Source organism: Penicillium paradoxum, assembly GCF_028828445.1.
Source record: "Penicillium paradoxum strain IBT 22861 chromosome Unknown utg000003l_segment0_segment0, whole genome shotgun sequence".
In the NCBI taxonomy this organism is placed as follows: domain Eukaryota; kingdom Fungi; phylum Ascomycota; class Eurotiomycetes; order Eurotiales; family Aspergillaceae; genus Penicillium; species Penicillium paradoxum.
This window is the reverse complement of record NW_026643181.1, coordinates 1,434,765-1,458,329: the sequence shown is the minus strand read 5'-3', so window position 1 is coordinate 1,458,329 and position 23,565 is coordinate 1,434,765. Positions and strand designations below refer to the sequence as shown.

The following is a 23,565-nucleotide window of genomic DNA, read 5'->3' as shown; positions in this document are numbered from 1 at the left end:
CTAGAGCTTTTCGCATCACTATGTCGCCATCTTCAAGTCCTGTTGATACTTTAGATCAACTCAAAGAATTGATTTGTACCTCACTTGATACCGTCAAGAAATCTATTGTGGATAACAATGACCCTGCTTTATCCCTCGACGCGTGTGAGCAGCATCCTATCCACAATCGACTGGATAAGGATCTTGAAATCTCTCTGAAGAATATTTCTTCGGCGTGTCAGATGCTGCGGGCTTTGATCGACCCTAACACCTTCATCAATGATATCACGTATGGTGTATGTTGTTTCGATCTGACTTTAACTCGCACACAACTGGACCTTGACCTGACCATCGTTTAGTACCACGACGAGACTGCATTGTTCGTTGCTTGTCAAGCAGACATTGCCAACCTTCTTGCTGGCGGAGAACTTTCTATTCAGGAACTCGCTTCCAAAACAGGCCTGAATGAGGATAAGTTAGCTCGCTACATGCGAAACCTGTGCAATGCTCTCATCTTCCGGGAGGCAGCGGAGAATCGATTTGCCAACAACCTTCTCTCCATTACTTTCCTCTCGGAAGGTAAACGAGCCCTTGTAGGGCATTGGTGAGTCAAGTCATCAATCCTTTGCTCTAACTATACTAACCAAACTCATCAATCAGCGCGGATGAATGCCGTACATCGTCGTCCAAAGCATGGGAGGCTCTTACCCATCCGGACTTCAAGGATTCCACCGATCCAAGAAAAACTCCATTTAACTTAGCATACAACACTGAACTCCTCATATTTGACTGGATGAAGACTGTGAGACCCGATATTGGGCAAAGATGTAACACCGCAATGGCGGGGAAGGGCATCAATCTGGGCCAATACCTGTCGCGTAAGTAATCCCCACGAGAAGTTCTAAGAACGAATCATATGTTAACAGAGTATGACAGTCTATCCATGGGCGTCAGAGGCAGGTAAAACCATCATCGATGTTGGAGGTGGCGTCGGCGCCGGCACACTCCCCTTTCTACAAGCTCATGGCTCTCTTCGCCTCAAGATCCAGGATCTTCCCGAAAGTGAACCCAAATTCCACGAGGTCAGCACCCTTTGCAGAATGAAGCAAAAAGGCTTTATTAATAAGTTCCCAGTATGTCAAAACTAGCTTTCCTGAGTTCGAAGGCTCTGACCGAGTCGAATTCCTCGCCCATGACTTTTTCACCCCCCAGAGCGAGAAGGAGGCCGACATCTACTTCCTGCGCCATGTCATTCATGACTGGCCCGATGCTGACGCTCATCGCATCTTGTCAAACTGTGCCGCTGTGATGGCGCCGCACAGCAAGCTATTGATTCTCGAGCATATGATATCCCCCACGTATCGTCCCGATGGATCGGCAGTAACACACGATTTCATAGCGCCGAAGCCTCTCCTGGCTAATTGGGGCCAGTCAGTCACCAGTCGATTGGACTTACAGGTACTAGCCTGTCTCAATGCAAAGCAGCGAACAGAGACCGAGTTCCGCACCTTGGTTGCCAAGGCGGGATTAGAGGCCGTTCGTGTATGGCGCAATGCTGGGCAAGACACGATCCTTGAGTGCAGAAAGGCTTGAACTCGGATTCAATGGTTTTCGATTTGCCACAAATGAAGAGATTACTCACGAATAGCATTCATTGGATTATGCTTGCCTAGGCTGTAATACCCAAGTTCCTGTAAGATTCAACCTTGGAAGTGTGTGCATAGAGGTCGTCCCTATAGAATCACATAGTCGTGCTGAAATTCCACCATGTATGATGTAACCCATCCAAGGTATATCGGGGCAGATTAAGTATTACTCAATAGTGAGACAGTAGATTCATGTTGTCAGATTTCAGATGTGAATGCTAGGGTATGCATCAGTATGTGGTAAAATCAATTGACGTCCTTGGTGTGGCGCTCGATGGTGCCACCTGTTTTGCGGCTACTGCCGCCCCGAGCCCTCGCGCCCCGAGCCTTCGCAGATCGATACCGAGATTGTACATTTATGCCGAACGACGCTAGCCCTGGAGTACATATCTTGCACCTAATAGGTTCTCTTTGAGACCTACGGATGTGGGACTCAGAGAGGAGAGAGTTGTATTGGAAATGAGACGAAAATTCCCGAACTCTCTCGGCTATGAGGGACAATTCCTGAGGCACCAACCACTGTCTCAACGGGTTTCGTAATAGGATTTTGTTGGAAGTCCTGGCGATGAGCTTGGCGACTGGGTACGGACTCCGGAGGACGGAGTGGCTCCTCCGTACATAACGTAACTAGGAAATGCCCAGATGAGCTGAAACATCGTATTAGGGGGAATGGAGACTAGTGGACCTTCTGCGGATTCCACTCAAAGGAGGTTCTACCTACCTAGGTACCTACCTGGTAGGTAAGAACATTGCACCAACTTCCTGATCGGGTCTAGGACCAGCCCCCTGGATCTTTTGGGACATTTACACGACGCACTATTTCAACGGTTCTTCCCTCCATGTAGGTACACGCTAGTATAGGGCTGATTCTCTGTATACTTAACATGGTGTTAAAGATGTATTACTCATTCTCATTCTCATTCTCGTGATAACACGACCAGATGCATCCAAAGTAACCTCAAAATTGCCGTTTAACCTAACACAATGCCGTAATTGACTCATTCATTTAATCGTGTACATAGTCCCTGAAACATCAACTCCAGACGCATCAATGCAAGCTGTAATTTCATCGCGTACATCTGATCGACATCTTTATTCGCAACCTCGTTCGCTTGCGAATTGAGCCGACTGATACGAGCGCGTATGCTTTTGAAGACTTGTTGCACTTGATCCCGAACTAGAGTGACGAGAGTCTTGCGCATAAGAGAAAGAGGCTCTTGCTCGACGATTTCCTGATCGCCAAGGGTAACACGGAGCTCCATCAATGCGTCTGGGGCTTTAGCCACGAGGCCTTCCAGACGTCTGAAGACCAGATCCACCGCCATGATAATGAGCATGTTTGTTTCGGGGTCCGCGTGGCATCGCTCGCACTTGAGAATATCCTGGGACACTGCGAGTGCATTTAAACTGGTAGCAATGTCTGTATCGTGGCGAACGGGTCCTGGGGATTTTTCGAGGCCTTTGAGTCGACAGAGGGATTCGAATTGGGATCGCAGACAGCTGCAGGCACTTGTTTGATCTTGTGATCGCTTGGGTTGTGGATTCTTTGCCTGGTCTGCTGTTTCCAATGGTGGTTTGAGGTTCACGTCAACAATTGACATGTTGTCGGCCAGGAAACTCTCAGTTGGGTCACCGGGGATACAGAAATCGGGCGAGAAGTCTAATATGATCAGCTTCATTGACTCTCCCAAGGTCACACTCAGTACTCACCAAAAGAAGTATTGTCTATATTAAAGGCAGCAGTAGCGGCGAAGTTTTGTATCTGTGTTCCTTACATTAGTTGCAATGTCTCTCGTATGTTTGCTAGGCAATCACCCACATCATGTAATAATGCCGGGTTTGAAGCTTGTACGTGCGTGTCACAATTTGCATCAGGTATTGAAAAATCACTCTGATTTTCCACCGAAGTGACTGGGTTCAAAAACGAACTCCAGTCTAGACAAGCCTTTAGACCATCGATGTCTAATGCCAGCGAGCTATCGCAATTTCCAGGCGCAGGGTTTGAACACCCCTGGTCTGGCCTTGTTTGGGGGACATGTTCTTCTTGCCGTTGAAGTCTCTGCAGGGTCTTCTTGTTGCGACTGCCTTTGGGCTTGCCGATCTTTGCGGCAAATGAGTATACACACTCGGCCACTGCATCCTGGCACCGACTGCATGGATTAGTTCCAGAACACCGTAGTTTCATGCGATGGCAAATATCGCAAGCCCTGCGCAGCTTTTTCGATGTGTTATCGCCATTCTCTGTATGAGTCGTCTGAAAGATCTGTGTGTCCATGGTGCGAGGCGCTTCCTTTTGTGATAGCGATATAGAGCATCCATGAAATGGGGACAACATCGTCCTTTATACCTACGGACCATAGTTGCAGGCATGTTCGAGGCCGCCACGCTGAAGAATTGTTGAAATTCTATCGGTTAAATTTTACAGCCAATATAAATGCTAAAGGATTCTGTGGCAGCTGCGAGTAAGATTTTAATGGACGTGGCGTTGTAGTTTCGCATCGTGAATATTCTGAATTCAGACTCTCCGGGGATGCAGGGGTATATGTATTGACTTACAAAAAGCACCACTGGAAGACTTGGGATACGAGTTGCCTTTTCTGAAGTGGTGCGATTGGTGGAAAGAGATCGCCTCAAGCTGATTCTTTAGAGAGTTGACTAAGATTCCTCAAAAAGGAGCCTGGTTCTTCACTGACGTGTCTTAACCGAGCTCTAGTTCGTCTCTTGGCCTGCACCCTCTAGGACGGCGAACGTGCCCCGTAAGTCCGACATTAGCTCCACTTGAAACGAGATCCGAGGATGTGATTATCTCCTCATCGGGTCTAAAGCAGCTAATCTTCTGCCATATCCAGGGGCCAGTGCTTTACGGAGTACAGCCGTTAGCATCTATCTGAATCCGTCATTCTGATAGATCTTGATAACGACTCTCCCAAGGGTTAACCTCTTTGTAGTATTACACATACGCATCTATTTCCGAGTTACACCTTGGCACCTTGTTCAGCACATTAGGCATCCCGCCCGAGTCTTTCTCCAATCTGTGAGGTGGACAGTAGCTTGCATTTGTAGCCCTATTACAGGCACATGGCGGGGCTGACTGGTCTCTTCCGGACAAACAAGTCGGCCCAATGAATATGGAGGGTCATGCAGCCAAGGTCTACGGGGCCTTTGTGTCCTGTTTATAAATAAATACAGGGATTATGAGAATTCCGCCCACGCGCCAAGGCTAAATGTATCCGGTGGTATTTGATCCTCACTCAATGATCTGCAAGCAAGAACATTTACCCGCCCATACCTGGATGCCACATTTTCACTGGTAGTCACTGCGGCCCTGCTCATGGGGTCTGTTGCAACACCCTCTATGTCAAACTTCAATGACCGTTAAGCGTCTTGCTCCTACTGAGGCGGCAGCTTCACTAATAGATGAATGGATTCCAAGTTTTGAGTAATCCGTTATCAGATTCAGTCTGGAAGCCCGATCTTAAGTTACCTAATGTTTGATGGGCGATTCCAAGGTTGCTTATTGTTATAATAGTCTTCAAGTTTCGGTGTGTTCAAATGCGAAGGCCGAAGGGAGGTCAGCACTAGTCTTTGCCGCTCTATAGTTGGGACTAAAGGAGCGGAGGGAGTGAGTCGTATTCAGAAAAAGATGCAAGCACGAGACATTAGCGGCGTGACTTGGCCGAATAATTTAGAATACTCACAAGTGGTGAAGTGAGGCTTTTGGACAAAACCAAACTTGTAGATAGAGTACTGGACAAGTTGGGGGTTGTGAATACTTGGGCTTGGCAAAGATCGACATGATAGTGGCTCTGAGTCTCTGACTTGCGGGTGACGCCAGGGGCCACTTTCGACTGTATTGCCCAGGTGGCTATCCCCTAACTTAAAGGTATACTTGAGAATATACATATGTAAATAGATAGATTGCAAATAGCATCACATCACTATATCAAAAATAACTACAGGACTATCGAGCAATAATGTCCACCTTGCGTCATTTACGGAGTCGGCAAGAGGTCACTCGATCTATGTGGAGGCGTGGATGCCTCAGGCCGACAGACCGGGTCCTCGATAGATCCTTCTTTCTCTTTTCCCTCTCTTTGTTTTCTTCTCATAGCATACTACCTGTCCAATACAGTATAGTTTCTTCCTGAACCTATATTGAACTATGTACTCCGTACCTGAACACTCAATTTCGAGCTGAATTGGACAAGAAATGGACTTTGAAAATAGTCATATGGAACTGAGCGGATCCTCTATCAAGCTATTTATACCCGATTCATGAAAAGCCTCTTCAATCAAGGCTATCTTCTAATATTTGCCAAGTATATGTACAGAAAGTCTTTAGTGAAAATTCGTATGTAGTATTCCATCGGATAGATGTACCGAGAAAGCAGATAACAAGAATAGAAGAGACTCTCTGAGTCAATCAACACACAGAAATAAGATCAAAAAAAGGCCACGAAGAGATAGAAAGTCATAAGAACCGGAAATGATATCAAACCAGCCTCTGCCATCGAGCCAGAGCGATACTGACAATAACAATACCGGCCATCACCCCGACAATGCCGAAGAACCATCCCAATCCTGGGGTGTTCAAGCCGGGAACTTCTACGTTCATACCGAATAGACCACAGATGAGGTTCATGGGAACCAAAATTGTAGCAATCAGGGTGACCTTGCTGAGAACCTTGTTGACATGGTTACCCAGCACCAAGTTGGTGACGTTCAGCTGGGCAAGATAATTGGTGTGAGACCGGCTGAGCATCTTCTCGAAATGCGCCAAGTTCGACATCATGGTCACAACGTGATCCTGAATATCGCCCAAGTAGAGACCGATATCACCACGGGGAGTCACCGAGTATTGCTCGTTGCAGCGCTTGGAAAATCCACGAATGACATCGGCTTTGCCGCCCAACAGGCGCATCAAACTCATGACCTTCTTGCGCAGGCCTCCAATGCGAGGGAGGAAGGACTCGAAGTCGTCAACCCGGGCGATGAAAACGTGGTCTTCGATCGCCTCGGACTCCAATTCCACATCACGAATCACGGGGCCGAAGCTGTCCACAATGTCGTCGATCATCGCGTAACAGATCCAATCACTGCTGAGAGCCACATAGTCGCGCAGCTTTCCGATACGTTTCCGAACGTTGGATGCGTGAGGATTGTCCTGGAATGAGAAGGTGAGAACACCGTCTCGGAAAACAACCATGTAGAAATTGACGGGCTCGAGGAAGTCCTCGCTGGTCTTGTCCATTTGGAAGAAGGTTCGGAAACAGACAAAGTAGTACTGCTTGAACAATTCAACCTTCTCGCGGGCTTCCTGGGTCTGGATATCCTCCGTCGTCAGCGGATGGATAGAGAAAGCACGAGAGATAGCCCCCAATTCCTCTTCAGTGGGGTTGACCACATCCAACCACCACACACCTCCCTCGGGACCCAGCTCAAAGAGATCGCGGAAGGTTTCGCCAGGGAGCACCAGATCCCCCAAGTCGGCAGCATGCACTGTAGTTTGAGACTCGGACGAGAAGAAACCAAAACGGGTGCGCTGGTTCGTATTCTGGAGCGTTTTAACCAGCTCCTTTTCGTCTGTGATCTTGGCAGTCTTCTTCTCATCTTCGATGTGGGAATCGGACGAGTCGGTCTTTTTGATTTCACTCATCTCGGGGCTGTCGGCGCCGGGGCGGAGATCGTAAAAAATCCGGGGTCTCTTGCTCTGCGAGCTTACGCTGTACTTGCGACGATTGCCATCGACAGCCTTGGTGCTCGGATTCAAAGCCACGAACTCCTCAAGTTCCTCGTAGTCGATTACGGGAATGCGGCCTGGCTCTTCAAAGCAAGCCTCCTCTGTCGTATCGAATGGCACATCGCCCAATTGAGGCCGAATGACACTGGCATTGCTGAACGTTGGGCGACGATTGTTAGTGCCACCCGAGACAGTGCGATGCAAGATAGCTTCCAGATCAGGAGGCGCATGGCTATCCAGGGTATTGGCGCGCTCACGGCGACGGGGGTCGGCAAATGCCTCGACTGAATTGGGGGGAGAAGAGGATCGAGCAGACACGGACGAGCTGCATTCAGCATTGGCGAGGTCCGGATTCGGGATGCTGATGCGACGGGGACTATGAAAGGTGGCATTGGGATCAACAGAAAAACGTCGACCGAGTCCATTCATCTCATTCAGCGAACGATCGTCGTCCAACATGGTATTTTCGAAGTCCCGGGGGATTGGGCCCTCCCTAAACGCATCCTGCACATTGAGCAGGTCTGGACGCTCAGGCATTTCAGCTGCGGGCGTTCGAGTGGTATCGCGCGGACTGTAAGAGCGCTCGATCGGGGCCTCAATGCGTGGAGGCGTCTGCATCTGGAGGCGGTGATCATCCAGTTCGGGTACCGGGGTACTGTACCTGGTCAGGTAGACGGACCTCTCGGATCGGGGAGAGTCAGACATGGTCAGCTCTCAATTTATGAGGATTGGACGGAAGCGATTAGAACGCCAGATTGGCTGATTTTGTGTGAAGTTGGTTGGGTGATGTGGTAGTTGCTCTTTGATAGCACGACGGCCGGAGCAGACGCAAGCCGGTAAGAGGTTCGTTCAAGGGTGACGGCCCTCCATCCATAAGCCAGACCCTTCACGAGGGTCTGGCGTTACCGACTAACGTCTGGCGGCCACAATAAGGTCGTTTCTAAAACCCAGTTAGGGGGGTCTGGTGTCGCCCCCGCCGAAGACCCGGAACTTGGGGCCTGCAAGAGGGTGGAGGAGAGACGCCTCGGTGTAGCGAAGTCCCGCCAACTTGAAGAAGTGGGAAGATGAGGAGCTCGGTTGCTCCAGGTTTGCTGTTAGACGAGAGACGCGAGAGGTCGGCTCGCAGAACCTTCAACGGATGACGTTCAGATGTGGAGTTCTCGATAGGCTGAGATAAAGACACCAAAACAACTCTTCCAGCGATGTCCTATTTGACTTGGAAATATTCAATTGTGTAAATCCAGTGGAACAAGCGGAAAGGTGGGAAGATGTAAATTAGGTGGCAAAGACCAAACGGGGCGGCCGATGATGGTTTCGGAAGCCGTCCACACTTGGGCAAAGTCAAACAAAAAAACAAGCCAAAAGAAGAAGCTCGAGATAATTCAAGTGCAAGACGATACAAGCACCTCAGGGGTTGCAAAATAGGGAAGAAGAGCACAGTGGGGGTGGGCTAGAACTAATATGCCCGTAACAGACAAAGCTTAGTGAAAATTTTCGCGAGCGGGACCCCGTTTCAGCAGATAAAGGAGACCTTCTAAAGGACCTATTATAGACCTGGGCCGAGACTATGCTATTCGTGTGTCTTTGAGACATTTTCCCATATCACATCTCCGTTGGGAGGTAGCTGTCCAATTGTACCCAATCGAATCTCCCCGTGTAGATTGGCTTCTACCTTGGTCTTGCGCCCACGAGGCATTTTTGCCCTTTCAATGTATATGACACATTGGATATAGATCGGCTTGTCCTCATTCAGCCTTATGCTTCCATTCTATTACTCCGTACTCCGTACTCCGTATGCATTTTCGATTGGATTTGCGTTTCGCTTTGCAAGGGGTTCTGGGATGACCTGTTCGAGGATGTAGCACCACTATCTCTAGCCCTGAAGAGTTAGAGAAACACACCGACAATATGCAATCTGCAAACGATCTGACAAACGTCTGCTGCATTAGACAGATCCAAAGAAATCCAATCCAATCATTGCACAACGGTTGAGAAGTCGAACGGTCTCCACTTGCGATTTCCGACGTCGGCCTATTTTTTTCCTCTGGCGCGCCAAGAGTTAAGAGTCACATACCACCGTTCTGGTTATACACTCTGTACCTAGACCCTGGACACATTTACCTATAGCCGCGGCCATGAGTTCCTTCACGATCAAGATCCCTTGTTCCTCGGCCAACATTGGTCCCGGCTTCGATGTGATCGGCCTGGCACTGTCCCTCTATTTGGATCTCCACGTCACCGTCGAGGCCAAACCCTCATCCCAGCTCCCCTTCAACTGTGCCATCACCTATGAGGATCAGAGCAAGAGTGTTGAGCAGATCAGTCTCGACCCAGAAGTGAACTTGATCACCCGAGTAGCCCTGTATGTTCTCAGATGCCATGACCAACGGGCTTTCCCCGTCGAGACCAAGGTGCACATCGTCAACCCCATCCCGTTAGGCCGGGGTCTGGGCTCTTCCGGTACTGCCGTGGTTGCCGGTGTTATGCTAGGCAATGAGGTGGGTAAGCTGGGTCTGAGCAAGGAGCGCCTACTCGATTACTGTTTGATGATTGGTAGGTTACAGTGTTCTATGTCCCCCTCATCTCAGTCTCGGAGGGAAAGACAAAAAGAAAAAAAATTAATGAATCATATGGCGTACATTTTAACTGACGCCTGCGAACAGAACGGCACCCGGATAACGTGGCTGCCTCCCTCTTCGGTGGGTTTGTGGGCACCTATCTGAATGAGCTTAAGCCCGAGGATGTGGCACGGAAAGAAATCCCTCTCAGTGAAGTCCTGCCCGCTCCGGCAGGTGGTGTTGACACCGGCATCCGTCCTCCTGAGCCTCCAATGGCTATTGGTCACTACAGAAAGTTCAATTGGGCCCCGGAGATCAAAGCCATCGCTATCATCCCCGACTTTGTGGTGCCTACTGCCAACGCACGTAACGTACTCCCAGAGACCTACTCGAGAGCGGATGTGGTAAGTTCATGGTCTCAGTATTATGGCATACTTAATCTAAAGACTAATAACTGGTCAGGTCTTTAATCTCCAGCGCGCGGCACTCCTGCCCGCGGCCTTGGGAAGTTCCCCGCCGGACCCCGATATGATCTTCCTTGCCATGCAGGATAAGGTGCACCAGCCCTATCGCAAGACGCTGATCCCGGGTCTGACTGAAATTCTCCAACTCATGACTCCTTCTACCCAACCCGGTCTGTTGGGAATCTGCCTTTCGGGTGCAGGACCTACCATCCTAGCATTGGCTACAGATCGCTTTGAAGAGATTGCTGACCGCATTATCGCACGGTTCACTTCCAACAACATCACCTGTCAATGGAAGTTGCTTGAGCCCGCCCAGGATGGAGCGGTTGTGGAATATCAGTAGGATCTGGCAAGTTTTGTTCCGTCATAACACGATCGCTACCTGCGGGGGTGGGTGGTTCACCATGCTTAGCATATAGGCACGTCGGCAGCATTGGAGCACTAGGCTCCGAAGGAAATATGTGTCTAGTTAGATATCGGACGAGAAATTCCTACCTTGCTCGCCACCGTACGGGTCATGCAGGCCCTTGTTTTCACCGCTGCTTCTTGCTTCTCGCATTGCGGGGTGCATGTGAGCCTTCCGACACGGCAAGTTGGGCTTGATTGCTTTCAAATTGCAAGGCCTTGTAAAATTGGTACCTGACCGTGGGCCGCGTTTCTCAGAACTTGGGTCCCATCGGCAGTGCTCCAAGTCGGGTGGTCTGTGTATGGCTAGATAGACGCGATAGATGGCAGATGACCCCGAATGAAATCATGATCAACCACAAAGCAAACCCAGAATCCAGGTTATGGTCAAATATCCAGTCAGTCAACCAATTACAAGGATATATGGAATCAGTATACGAGCCAACGCTTCACGCGATACTTCGACTGGGCAAATTGGAGGGCACAAGGCGGTCCGATGTGGCAGAAGGCAAATGACACCATTGCGATAAGCCGCCCGGCATCAACCAAGGGATCTTTGAACTTGGCCTGTTGAACTCGAATTTACTTAGCTACGGACTATTTTGATCATGGATGAACTGCTTGCCCCTATTCAAGATGCCTTTGAAGGCCAAATTGTACGTCGCAGTACACCCCAACCACAGCTTTCTATTGTTCTTTGCATCTAGAGCTAATGATATTTCGATAACAGGACTTCCACGGCCAGCGTCTAGCAGAGCTACTTTCTACCGTCTTGTTAATTCTTTCGGGGGTATGTTACACATCTATCGGCTTGTTGTTCTTAAAGCTGACTATGATTGTCTCTGCTCAAGGCTGCCAGCTTCGTCGTCGGATACACCTACAAGGACATTTACCTCACATTATGGACCGGTTTGGCGGGCACACTGTTCACAGCTCTCGTTGTCGTCCCGCCCTGGCCCGTATACAACCGTAACCCCGAGAAATGGCTGGGTTCCACAGGCGGGAAAGCAAATCCCGGGATAACTGTGGATGGAGTGAAGGTGCAATATTGAAAACTTGTTAAGCGTAATAATCATTGGAGGAATTTTGGCAGCGCTTTGGTCTGCTACGGAATATGAAAATGGGAGAGCTATGGAACGAGCTCGAGATATTAAATCGTTCGAACACTTATCAAGGCCCCGTACCGTCGTAATGAAGATTTGCATGTGCTTTTGCAAAGAATTGAAGAGTTAGAAGCCATTGTGCATGTGGCATCAGCCAGAAATCGTGAATTGTATCGTGTAGTATCTTGAAAATCCTCCGGTGTCCATCTCCTTTACCGGCCGTACTTTTGGAACTCCCAGTCTCGGTTGTCCAGCGGGCAGACCTGGCGGGTCTTGAGCCATCGCGATATACAGTGGAAGTGGAACGCGTGCTATGGTAAGAGAGTGATTAGCCCATGGTCAAATGATTGGACGGATAGGATGCGGGGTCCTCACATTGCAAATACCCCAGGCAACAGTGCACTCTTCTGTTGTTGATGATCCTTGGTTGGCCTGGCATTCAATGCCTGTTTCATTGAGTGGTCAGTGCTTGCAGGACACGACGATTTGAATGGTATATAGGTTAAACGTACACAAGTCCATGATGTGGTTTCGGCAAATGGCACAGTTGTCGACCACAATATCCCAAGCCCATAAGGCAACGGCGTTCCACTTGACAATACCCAGTTAGTATCATGAAGGGATCCAAACAGGAGAGCGTTCTGTACCTTCTTGACCTCGAACTTCTTCTTGTCGCTAGCGTCAGTGGTCTTAGAGACGGCCTTTCCCTTAGAGGAGCCGGTGGCGGCTTCCTTCATCTCCACGTCGGCCATGTTGGGGTTTGTTTAGGATGCTGAATGGTTTCGGTTCGAAATGCTTGGCGCGAGGCAACAGAAGCTAGCTGGGGTGGGGGTTATCAGAACGGTGACTGACGTAAGTGAGGCTCCGATGGTGTAAGGCGGTGATTAGAGGCGGTGATGGGAGGTTGCAATGTGTATTTTGTAGATGCGAAACGGACGCACCTTTTGAAGAATGTTGAAACAATAAGTCTCTCCAAGGGTACTCAATGTCCACCGAATAATGTGACCCCGTCCAGCAGTCGATCTCACGATAATGGCTGTTTGACTTTGTTTGCTCTCGCTATCGAGGAAGCAGGTGGCGTCTTAGTCATCGGCGATGGATCTCCCCTCCCGGTTTGGCTGCATTCAATCACCCTTCCCTTTACCAACAACAATGATACGATCTTTCTTTCCTTCTCCTCGTTTTTCCTCTTTAGAGATGTTTCCAGTTGATGCTCGTTCTTGACCTTTGTTCTCTCTCCTAATCATAGACAAGACGTTTCAGTGAATCGTCTATCTTTGCCTTTGGGCGACAACATTCCACTTGACTCAACTTGCGACTCTTCACTTGCTCAGTTTCATACACGTCACTTTCTCTGCTTTCCCGGCGTTGCCATATTTTAATATTGTCGACACCTGCTGAGCAGTGATCTGACTGACCTTTACCCCGATCTTCTCATCTTCTGCTGTTTACTGCTTCGTCATAGCGTTGCTCTTTCTCTTTATCTCTCAACCGGCTGCCTATTTTTCAAGCCAACCGTCGACATGTCGGCTCAAATTCCTCATCCCCCGACCCCTAAGGGCTCGCGCAACAATCGCCGTCCTCAGAAGAAGAACATGACTCCTCAGGCCCCGAAAACGGGACTTCTCTCCACTCCCCCATCATCGCCTCCACACAACATGACCCCGGGTGTCATTCCTACTGATATCTTGAACAACTTCAACTCTTCGAAGAAGAAGCCCCCTCGCTCAGGAAAGAAGCAGCGAGAACCCAAAGCTTCACCTGCTACCCACAACGGATATCACAGTAACGGATACAACAGCGGGGCCCGACACACACCCAGCCACGCGGGTGTCGCTTCCCCCTCCGACAAAGACAAACGCACCAGCTTATGCGGGACCGACTTTCCACGCATCCCCCGCACCCTCTGCTTTGCCAATGCCGAGCTTTTTCTCTAAGTCGGCTCCTGATTCCAACCTGGCTCCACCCATCGAGACTGATAGCGATGATGCGGAGGAGGGACCGGAGCCGGATGTGACTCCTTCTAAACCCCGCAGCCGCAACATGATCATAGGTGAAGAACAGAAGCCGTCTCCGATTGACTTTCTCTTCCAGGCTGCGGTGCAAGCCAGAGATCACAAGTCCACCGGCAGCCCCGAACTCAGCAAGGCCGTTCGGTCTCCCCAGACTGAGCCTAGGGCCCAGCGCCCCAACGGTGATGGCATGTTTGCTTTCGAAATGGGAAATTCTCACAACTCACGTATTTCTCAAATTGGTCCTTCTTTTGCTCCCTCCTACCAGGACCGAATGAATGCACTGCGACCTTCGAGCACCCCTCAATCGCCTGATGTCGCTGAGGAGCAGCGAAGAATCAAGACTGAGGAGCTGAAGCATCTCTTGCTCAATCCGCCTCCCCAGAAGCCGCCGTCCTCAGCTCATTCGTCCCATGACTACGCCGGGACTTTTGGGCCCCGCCCATCCAATGTGCCTCCTTATGCGACCCCAATGCGGACCTCATCCGGGCCTCAGTTGACAATGTCTCATGGTTCTTTTTCCCCGCAGCATCAGTATCAGCAGCCGGCTTCTCAGCACACTGGACGCCATCCATATCCCTATCCCAACAACTCTCGCTCGCCTCTGCGTCGTGAATTCGACCTCGTCCCACCTCCGTCGATGCCTCCATATCGTGGCCGTGCTTCGAACGGGACTTCCGATGCAGCTTCAAACGGACCTTCTCCGGTGTCTTATGGGAACCCGTACATGCCAAGCACCCAGCCTCAGTGGCACGGATACCAGTCACCTCAGATGAAGTATGTGCCTGCTTCATTCCATGTGCCCATCAGCTCGCCGCCTCCTTCTCAGGCGGTGGATACGCAGCAGATTGAGAATGATATCCGACGTGTTTTGAAGCTAGATGCTTCCTCGGGGGTTCCTCCAGTCACGCAAAGCTACGCTTAGCTGCTGATCCAACTTTCCAAGGTTCAGATGAAGTTTCACGGCCTTCTCTGACCTTGGTCTCAGTTGAGGGGTCTTTCTGTTTCTGTTTCTGTCTTTTCTTTCTTTTCGCCGTTCTCTTCTTCCTTTCTTTCTTATCATTTTACTTTCTCTGGCTTTCGTTTTGTTTATCAATTGCATTTTGATCATATGGGCATCCTGGACTGGTCTCAGGTCCCTCGGTGGGTTCATTTCGGTCTTCCTTTCTCGTGACAGGGCGCTCAATGTTTCTTTCCATAGGCCTCTTACGGCAATGTTCACCATGATGATGCACGGCACTGGGTGCTCGGTACATTGATGAGGTGGTGATACTAATCACCTGCTTTTTTTCATCGTTCGGCGTCGTGGTTTTTCCATCGTGGTTTTTCTTTGGGCGATGGTCGGTCCAGCCGGGGATGGCTGTCTATGAAATGCATTGCTTTTGTTTTTTATCTTTTTTTGCCCTTCTCTTTAGGGAATTCTCCGCTCTTTGTGGTTTTCCTACTATTGTTTCGTCGGGTCAAGGTGGCGCTCGGCCTCGGTCAGCTTTCCAGGCTGACCTAGGGCTGACCTCGTTCTTTGTACCTTTATCTATCATCGTCACTCGTCACTCGTCACTCATCACTTCATCAGTAGCGAGTTTGTGCCAGTATCTGGGCAGTTCAAACTCGGTATCATCTCAAGCCTGTCGCTCACTCAATCAACCTTCACTGGTCGGATCTCTTTTGGGTCATAAATCGCAAACAGTACGGAGTAGTTATACATACAACACACAACCCAGACCCTGTGAGGAGTGTTTGTGCGCTTGACATGGGTCGCCTGACATTGAGGTAGAAGTGTCCTCTTCCGGTGACTACATGGCTGTAGACTTGTTATTTCGACTCGAATTGGGGGTGCTCCATAGAACCATCTGCCTGTTCGGTATTCCCAGGCAAACGATGCCTAGATACTCCGTACGTCTACGGAGTACGGCATTCTCGGTTCACATGGACGGAGTAGATACACGGACTTGCACGCCAAGATCCATATTATGACCGGTGACCAAGCCCTAAACAAGCCACATTAAAAACGGCGAATCAAAATTAGCACGTCGATTAGTTCCATGGTGGGGTCTCTCTAGGCAGGTAAGCTAGAGGCAGAGAACATTCGTTGGTCTTCCAGTGCTGATCCTAATATTATTCCCCGGGGTTTCTTCTGGGCTTACCCCCTCCGTGTACTATATATCTTTTGGATGTCTCCAGGGTCCATCCTCCGTCACTAGTTCATAAATGCAATTCGAAATTAAAATAGCAATCTAAATACTCCGGGCAATTGATCTATTTTTGCTGATACGTGGGCTGAGAACCCCCCTTTACTACCTACTAGCTGCTCCGTTCTTCTACTCCCCGGGACTCCTATTCGCCCAAGCGCCACAATCGCGTCCTCGAGATCCACTCGGCTTGGGCTAATTTTATATTTCAGGTTCAGCCAGAGTCCACTGTCAGGGGAAGTCAAAGATTTGAACTGCAGGTACCATGTACCTGCGGTGTACTCCGTACTCCGTAGGCCTCCTGATCTGTACTTCACGGGGTTCTTCACAGGGTTACCTGAATACCTCCCAGATAGGTATCTGTACATACCTGGGGGGGAGACTCGGTACTTGACACATCTCAGGACGGGGTTCGTCTCCATTTCACTGATCGTCTTCGGGTGAAGCTTAATTCGGTGCTCCGGGTATGAGACAAGGACATTCAAGATAAACAGGACCAGCGCCAGTCCACGTGTAATTCTATCAAGCGTTCTGGTGGGTGCAGTTCCCATAGTACCTAGGTAGAACCCACTGCATACTTGGCAAGACGCCCCATTGTTGATTCGCATTCGAAAGCTTGTGAAGGAGTCGACATCATATCAAAGGGATCTGCATACCAGAAGTCGAGGCGTGGCTGGATGCGGCCAGGGGTCAACGAAATAGAGTCATATCATAACAATTGAAGCAAAGTTGCAGATTCAAATGTTGCTTTCGTGATTGTGCCCAGATCCTGCCCAGATCCTGTGTTTCCAAGAAACAAAAAGAACCCAAACTAATCTCCTCTTCTCCCCTCCTCTCCACCCCGGCCTTTTCTCCTTCCTTACCTAATTCTAAATTCTGGACCTGCCCCTACCATCTTCACTTCTTCTCCAGAGATTTCCTTCTTTCTCAATTTCAAATTCCCTCGCTGTGATTACTATTGGGTCGGATCACATTCTTCCCCCGTCTTCAATGACCGCCTTCGCGACCTGATCTCGGCCTCACCCCTGTTCAACCCTTTTTTTTTTGGTCTATAAGCCAACTGCGACACCATGGCGAATATGTTAGTCTACCTTGGCCAGTCTGTTCTGTGGCGTCTACTGACACCGTGATATAGGCTTACTTCAACATGGCGCTCCTTTTGGCATACCATGACCTCCAATGACCGCCATGCCTCCCACGATTCCCCCTACCGCACCGGGAGACACGTTCCTCTCAGCCAAAGCCGTCACGAGCCACTCACATCTGTCGCAACAAGCGCAATCGAGTCTCGCCCAGACCTCTCCAACCCATACGATGACGAACCCACAAAAGGATCGGCAACTGCACAAGCAACCGAGTGGACTGGCTCCCCCGACGACTTAGGCTCTCCCAACCGCCCTTATTCCCCCGGGATGCGGTCGGTCTCATCCCAGAAGAGACGATCGAATGACCAAGGCGAGGGTGTACCAGAAATCCAAATGCAAAGTTTCCATGACGGAGCACCACCGCCGCCACCGGTCGCTCACTCGTGGAGGAAGATCGAACGCTGGTTAGAACACAATTATGAGGAACTCCTTGATCAACTCGGTGAAGGATGCACTCAAAACGATATCAACGAACTGGAGCACGAACTTGACTGCAGTCTACCATTAGAGGTGCGGGAATCTTTGATGTTCCACGACGGCCAAGAACGTGGTGGCCTGCCCACCGGTGTCCTCTTCAGTGCCATGCTTCTCGACTGCGAGGAAATTGTGCAGGAATGGTCCAACTGGAAAACGGTCAACGAAGAATATCTCAGCAATTCAACTATGATGCAAAGCCAACCTGCTCCCAGCGCTGCGGCAAGCTCCTCCGCGGCTGGTCCGTCGCAGCAGGCTGATCCCACAATGTGGCGATCAGACCTGCTAGATCGCCAGGATTCTCAGCCTCCCGGTGCTGTTCAGAAAGCGTACGCACATCCCGCGTGGATTCCTCTCGCTCGTGATTGGGGTGGCAACAACCTCGCCATCGATCTGGCACCCGGACCTGCTGGAAAATGGGGACAGGTCATTATCTTCGGCCGTGACTACGACTGCAAATACGTTGTTGCCCGGTCATGGGCTGCGTTCCTCGCAACCTTCGCCGATGATCTTTGCAGCGGTCATGTCCTCGTTGACGAGGAGACGAATGAGTTGAAGCTGAAGCAGTTCAAGGCCCAAAATGTGGAGCCCCCATATCTGGAGATTCTGCGCTGGAGGACGGATCAGAAGTATGGCCGCCGTGCGCCTCGCCGGAAGGGCCCTGTGCCAAATGGTCTGGGCGTGAGCTCTACAGGCAACCGGTCGAGCAGTCGGGAGTCCCCTTACGGCAGCCCAACGCGCGCTGAGGAACGGGGGCGGTCGCCGCATCGTTTCTCCAAGGGTGGAAACACCCAGAGCCCTAAGACGCCATTTGGCATCTCCAGTCCTCTTGCACGCGTGACAGAAGAAACAACAAGTCCCATTGTCACTTCAGGACCTACAATTTCCGAAGATCCCAAGGAAACTATGAGCAAGGAACTTCTGACTGAAGATTTGATGGAGGTTGTAACCCCTCAAATCTCCAACAAGGAGAATGAAGAGCCTTCCAAGTCCAATGAATTCAAAGAAAACGATAAGGCAGGAAAAACCGACTCGGCGGAGTCCTCAACTGCAATTGAGTCGGAGGTCCTCGGCGAAATGAAGAATGTGGCTATTTAGAATAAGCCCGGCTTTTGGGCCTGGACAGTCCCGTTTTCTCTTCGAGTCTCGGTCTATCAAGGGCATCCGGCGTCAATGTTGAACTTATGGATGTGCGACACCGTTCTACTTCTACTTCTGCTTCCCTGTATAGAATTCCCCCCGTTCTTCTTCTAGCCTCTGTTTCGCGGCATTTGTTGTAACTGTAGGGTGCTGTTTGTTCTGCGTTTCCTGCCTTTCCTTTCCGTTTTGGTTCTCCTTGGCCATCGAGATGGCCCTGTGTTTACGGTCTTCTCTCATACTTCTTTGCCTGTAACTCTATGATGACAGTCTTGCCTTTTTTCCTTTCGTGTCTGGCTACAATCCCATTTACTTTGATTCCTCGGTTTCCAATCAACTACTTGAAGCTTTTCCCTGGAGTACAGGCTTGGTTGAGGTCTAGCACATGAAAGCTTTTTGTGAATTTAAGTATTCATATGGATGTATGGCATGGAGATGCTACTAAACATCCAATTATGAGCATTAATCTAGGTCATCAATCCGTTAGTATACAGAAAACATGAATCAACATATGCCCAACACTTTTTCTCGGGGGTATATCCTCCAAGTATCAGGACTTTTAATCCCAATCGTCATCATCATCGTCACCGCGGTTTCTCACATTGGGATTAGCACTGCGAATCCCACGTCTCCCCTTCTTCCTACCAAATCCTCTCCCACCATCACCACCATCACTGTCCTCTTCCTCTCTAATATCATCATCTTCATCCCCGCCACTCAGCTTAGCAGCCACAAGAATTCCCTTGAAAACCAATCTCTTCTCCAAAACCTTGACATCGAACCCTTCCACCCCATCAAAGCCTCTGGCGTCCAATCCCTCAAAGCCAACAACCCGGTCAACGCCAACCCCATCCTTGAACCCAATCACACAGGGTAACACCTTGATCCCAAGTTTCTGCGCAATGAACGGCGTGTTTCGAACATCAACCCGCGCAAACGAAACCTCGTAGTGCACACTCGCCAGCTCGCCCAGGCGCATATCCATAACAGCGCAGCGCGCAAAATCAGGGTGCGCAAAGTGCACCAGACACTTGCTCGTGCGGGTCGTGAAGTCCAGCACGGACTGGTCATTCGAGAGGGTTGGGTAGACTTCGTTCTGGATGAGGCCTGTGCTGCCGCTTGTGGAGGTGGAGTGGTTGTTTTTTGTGGCTGCGAGTTCTGCATTCAACTGTTGGATGCGCGCGTCGCGGTAGAGAGTGTCATCTTCGTTTTCGAGGGCTGCGAAGAGCGCTTCGTCGTCTGAGTCGGGCATTTTGGAGGGTGCGGGGTGTGGGTTGGACGGTGTGGGAGTGGGCGTAGGAATTGGTTTTTGTGGAGGACGATTATTGCATTGGGATTTTTTCCTAGGATTTATTTCCCGATATTTGGGGATTGGGATTTTCAGGGGAGTGTGTGTAGTCTGGGCGGTTGAGATCGAAAGGTCGGGAGCTCCACTGGTTATGGGTTCGCTACGGAGTAGTCTACGCGGTGAACAGGTAGGTATATCAATTTATTTTCACACATGTCTGGATTTTCTTCGTAGGTACCTAGACTGGGGTATACTTTTATTGGTCTCCTCTTAAGGTATAAATGGAATAAGTCTCATTGGGATCCGAACTTAGAAACATGCACATCGAATGATAGGTATTAAGCATACTAAGGGACATTGAAGTACGGGATACGTACGGAGTACTCCATAGTATAACAGCATATCACCACACTCGGAACTATATTATAGATCACAGATCAATCTCAATTGGGCGCTCCCCACCTCATGGCCTATCGAATACCAAGCAATATAAGGCCAATAGCGATATCCTCCGTACAGAAGATGTTGTACTTGCCTCTATAAATAGCCGATCCGAGGCTGAGTCAGCACCCCCTAAACTCCTGCTTAGGTAATGACGTGTCTGGTTCCGGCCGCGAAATCTGTTGTTGTGAAATCTCCCTTGATCTTTTTTCTTTGGTCATCCTCTCGAACACTCCTTTCGTTCTTCGACTCCCCTGGATTAGGTCTATCCTGGGTGCTATCCGTCATTCCGGTTCCTCCCACTCTCCCACCACACAGCCGATAAACCCCCTATCTGCGATTCAACATGGTCGAAGACAAGAAGTCCGACGACTACACCGTCGACATGAATAAGGTCGACCAAGGGAACAAGGAGTTCGAGGCTGCGCCGCCGCCAACTCCTGCGCCCCGCGCCAGCCCCTCCATGCCCAGCAACCCCGCGTTTCCCGTTTTGGCATACTGCGGTTCGTCAATCATGATGACCGTGATGAACAAGTATGTTCTGTCGGGCCTGGACTTCAATCTGAACTTCTTATTGCTCTGTGTTCAGGTATGTAGCCAATTGTGCAATTAGTATTGATTAGACACAGGCTTACTGATATACACAGTCTTTGGTCTGCATTGTCGCAATTCAAACATGCAAGTCCATGGGTCTTATCACCTATCGTGATTTTAACAGCGATGAGGCTAAAAAATGTATGGACACCAATTATCACGGATTAGAGGATTTCGCAGCTGACAGGATATGTTTTCCCCCATATTAGGGTTCCCCATCACACTACTCCTCATCGGCATGATTTACACTGGTTCCAAGGCCCTTCAGTTCCTCTCGATTCCCGTGTACACCATCTTTAAGAACTTGACCATTATCCTGATCGCCTATGGAGAGGTTCTCTGGTTTGGTGGCTCAGTCACCAGCCTCACTCTTCTCTTTTTCGGTCTGATGGTTTTCAGCTCCCTCATTGCCGCCTGGGCCGATATCAAGCACGCAGTGGAGAGCTCCGGTGACACCTCCAGCAAGGTCTCCACCTTGAATGCCGGATACGTCTGGATGCTGATCAACTGCTTGTGCACCTCGTCCTATGTCCTGGGTATGCGCAAGCGCATCAAGCTGACCAACTTCAAGGATTTCGACAGTATGTGGCTCCTCCAGTCTGATTCTCAATGCCTACTAACATGACCCTCTCACTCCAGCCATGTTCTACAACAACCTCCTCTCGATTCCCGTCTTGCTTGTTCTCACTTTGCTTGTTGAGGATTGGTCGTCTGCTAACCTCGCCCGCAACTTCCCCGAGTCCAACCGTGACGGTATCTTCTTCGCCATGGTTCTGTCCGGTGCCTCGTCCGTCTTCATCTCGTACACCTCCGCATGGTGTGTTCGCACCACCTCCTCCACCACATACTCCATGGTGGGTGCGCTCAACAAACTGCCCATTGCCATTTCGGGTCTTGTCTTCTTCGATGCGCCAGTCACCTTCCCTAGTGTGTCCGCAATTGCTATCGGCTTCGTCAGCGGCCTTGTTTACGCCGTTGCCAAGATCAAGCAAAACTCCAAGCCCAAGACTGGTGTTCTCCCCACACCGGTCAGCGCTAGCAGCCAGAGCATGAGAGACTCGCTGCGCTCTTAAAGCTAGGAATGGCAGTATGCATCTGACTGGTCAGCGCATAAACCCAAAATCCGCCGCGTCCACGGTGCTCTTTTGCATGTGACATTATGATTCACGTTTCATTGCAGCCAAATTTAAGGGGCCTGTCTGGTCCGATGGGGGAAAACCACTTTGATCAATTTGGTCGGCGTTGGTATTTGTTCCTCTTTTCTTCTTTTTACTGTTCTTCTTCCCCCCCTCGCACCTTACAGCTATGTCAGGGAAACTGCTGTGCGTTTACAGTTTCTTCTCACACCCTGCTTTTGGTCTGCATTATGATTTAGTAATTCTTCTTTTTTTGACATGCGGCCATAGCATCTATTCTTGCCTGTTTTGTTCGATGTATATAGCTATGCCGCGCTCTGGGGTTTCCAATAGAACGTGTCTTTCGATAACTAATATGACTGGTTGAGATTGGCGGTCGTTTAAAATCTTCTTGTAGATGTTCTTAAAGATTTTTGTATGTTGGTTTGATGAAATTTCCAGTCCATCATATCCTGAAATGCTGCTCAGTAACTGGTTGCTGGTTAGTTACTATGTTCATGTTGAGGGCAATCTAATCAACTCATTGTTTGTAGGCTGTGATACCTATAGTTGTCTAGTCAGTAGGTATGTATTCGATCGTCTTGAGGTTGTCTACTCCTGATCTTTCTTTGGTCTCTCCTCTCATTTCCCATCAACACCCCCCTTTTCCCTTCCTCAGTCCAACCTAGAATACGAGGATCCCTTCGGATATCCCCAAGTCTATATCCCGTCTAGCTTGGCATAGCTAGAACTATCGTGTGCATCTCGTGCCATCGCACTTTCAAGAACCTAAATGCCTTAGATTCCCATCGAAAATACTTTTGACCGTGGACACAAGCGTGCCATTTGTGCAGAGAACTTCTGGGTATAATCACAACGTTTGGTGCACACAATATCGACGGGACACGTTCACCGGTTCTTTGAGTGTGAGCCTTGTGGATCGAGTTTCCAACCGAACGAATTCTCCAGGACCATCACCAGGTGCATATGTACCAAAGCATGGTGCACTGCCCTATAAATACGCATTCCCAATTATGGCCGAATCTTCAATTCAATGCTATGTCCTTGCCGCATGAACCATGGTATCATTTGGCCAGGTTCTACGAGTTGGTCGAAGAAGATCTTGCAGAGGGGCTCCAGTGGTGATGATCGAAATGATTTTGTTTTGCGAATATCTAAACTCGCTATTTTCCTCTTATCGTATTGACTCGGGCATCATTCGTACATATAGATGCCCAGTGCCCGCGTTTTTGGCTTTCGGGGCGCTAAGGTTGA

At 49.7% G+C, this 23,565-nt stretch overlaps 10 protein-coding genes across 10 annotated transcripts; 6 read left to right on the top strand and 4 right to left on the bottom strand.

Moving 5' to 3' along the window:
* Positions 1-20: 20 nt before the first annotated feature.
* N7457_002460 (S-adenosyl-L-methionine-dependent methyltransferase) lies at positions 21-1,572 on the top strand (the record flags this gene model as incomplete). The annotated part of the gene is made up of 5 exons (XM_057173506.1): positions 21-275; positions 339-583; positions 640-857; positions 916-1,061; positions 1,114-1,572. The coding sequence occupies 5 exons, from the start codon at positions 21-23 to the stop codon at positions 1,570-1,572; spliced, it is 1,323 nt and encodes a 440-aa protein (XP_057033657.1).
* Positions 1,573-2,631: 1,059 nt separating this feature from the next.
* N7457_002459 (Zn(II)2Cys6 transcription factor domain-containing protein) lies at positions 2,632-3,900 on the bottom strand (the record flags this gene model as incomplete). The annotated part of the gene is made up of 4 exons (XM_057173505.1): positions 2,632-2,650; positions 2,703-3,285; positions 3,336-3,387; positions 3,445-3,900. The coding sequence occupies 4 exons, from the start codon at positions 3,898-3,900 to the stop codon at positions 2,632-2,634; spliced, it is 1,110 nt and encodes a 369-aa protein (XP_057033656.1).
* Positions 3,901-6,117: 2,217 nt separating this feature from the next.
* N7457_002458 (magnesium transporter CorA family protein) lies at positions 6,118-8,070 on the bottom strand (the record flags this gene model as incomplete). Its single annotated transcript, XM_057173504.1, has 1 exon — positions 6,118-8,070. One exon carries the CDS (start codon positions 8,068-8,070, stop codon positions 6,118-6,120), a length of 1,953 nt encoding a protein of 650 aa, XP_057033655.1.
* Positions 8,071-9,500: 1,430 nt separating this feature from the next.
* N7457_002457 (homoserine kinase) lies at positions 9,501-10,730 on the top strand (the record flags this gene model as incomplete). The annotated part of the gene is made up of 3 exons (XM_057173503.1): positions 9,501-9,918; positions 10,029-10,327; positions 10,386-10,730. The coding sequence occupies 3 exons, from the start codon at positions 9,501-9,503 to the stop codon at positions 10,728-10,730; spliced, it is 1,062 nt and encodes a 353-aa protein (XP_057033654.1).
* Positions 10,731-11,400: 670 nt separating this feature from the next.
* On the top strand, positions 11,401-11,844 carry N7457_002456 (signal peptidase complex subunit 1; the record flags this gene model as incomplete). Its single annotated transcript, XM_057173502.1, has 3 exons — positions 11,401-11,448; positions 11,523-11,582; positions 11,644-11,844. 3 exons carry the CDS (start codon positions 11,401-11,403, stop codon positions 11,842-11,844), a joined length of 309 nt encoding a protein of 102 aa, XP_057033653.1.
* A 263-nt stretch (positions 11,845-12,107) lies between these two features.
* Positions 12,108-12,647, bottom strand: N7457_002455 (SCF ubiquitin ligase complex subunit HRT1; the record flags this gene model as incomplete). The annotated part of the gene is made up of 4 exons (XM_057173501.1): positions 12,108-12,206; positions 12,271-12,341; positions 12,408-12,486; positions 12,543-12,647. The coding sequence occupies 4 exons, from the start codon at positions 12,645-12,647 to the stop codon at positions 12,108-12,110; spliced, it is 354 nt and encodes a 117-aa protein (XP_057033652.1).
* Positions 12,648-13,418: 771 nt separating this feature from the next.
* Positions 13,419-14,832, top strand: N7457_002454 (uncharacterized protein; the record flags this gene model as incomplete). Its single annotated transcript, XM_057173500.1, has 2 exons — positions 13,419-13,680; positions 13,718-14,832. 2 exons carry the CDS (start codon positions 13,419-13,421, stop codon positions 14,830-14,832), a joined length of 1,377 nt encoding a protein of 458 aa, XP_057033651.1.
* Positions 14,833-17,265: 2,433 nt separating this feature from the next.
* Positions 17,266-18,813, top strand: N7457_002453 (SMI1/KNR4 family protein; the record flags this gene model as incomplete). The annotated part of the gene is made up of 1 exon (XM_057173499.1): positions 17,266-18,813. The coding sequence occupies one exon, from the start codon at positions 17,266-17,268 to the stop codon at positions 18,811-18,813; it is 1,548 nt and encodes a 515-aa protein (XP_057033650.1).
* A 598-nt stretch (positions 18,814-19,411) lies between these two features.
* On the bottom strand, positions 19,412-20,104 carry N7457_002452 (thioredoxin domain-containing protein; the record flags this gene model as incomplete). Its single annotated transcript, XM_057173498.1, has 1 exon — positions 19,412-20,104. One exon carries the CDS (start codon positions 20,102-20,104, stop codon positions 19,412-19,414), a length of 693 nt encoding a protein of 230 aa, XP_057033649.1.
* Positions 20,105-20,927: 823 nt separating this feature from the next.
* On the top strand, positions 20,928-22,248 carry gmtA (GDP-mannose transporter; the record flags this gene model as incomplete). Its single annotated transcript, XM_057173497.1, has 4 exons — positions 20,928-21,170; positions 21,229-21,316; positions 21,385-21,756; positions 21,815-22,248. 4 exons carry the CDS (start codon positions 20,928-20,930, stop codon positions 22,246-22,248), a joined length of 1,137 nt encoding a protein of 378 aa, XP_057033648.1.
* Between the last annotated feature and the right edge of the window lie 1,317 nt (positions 22,249-23,565).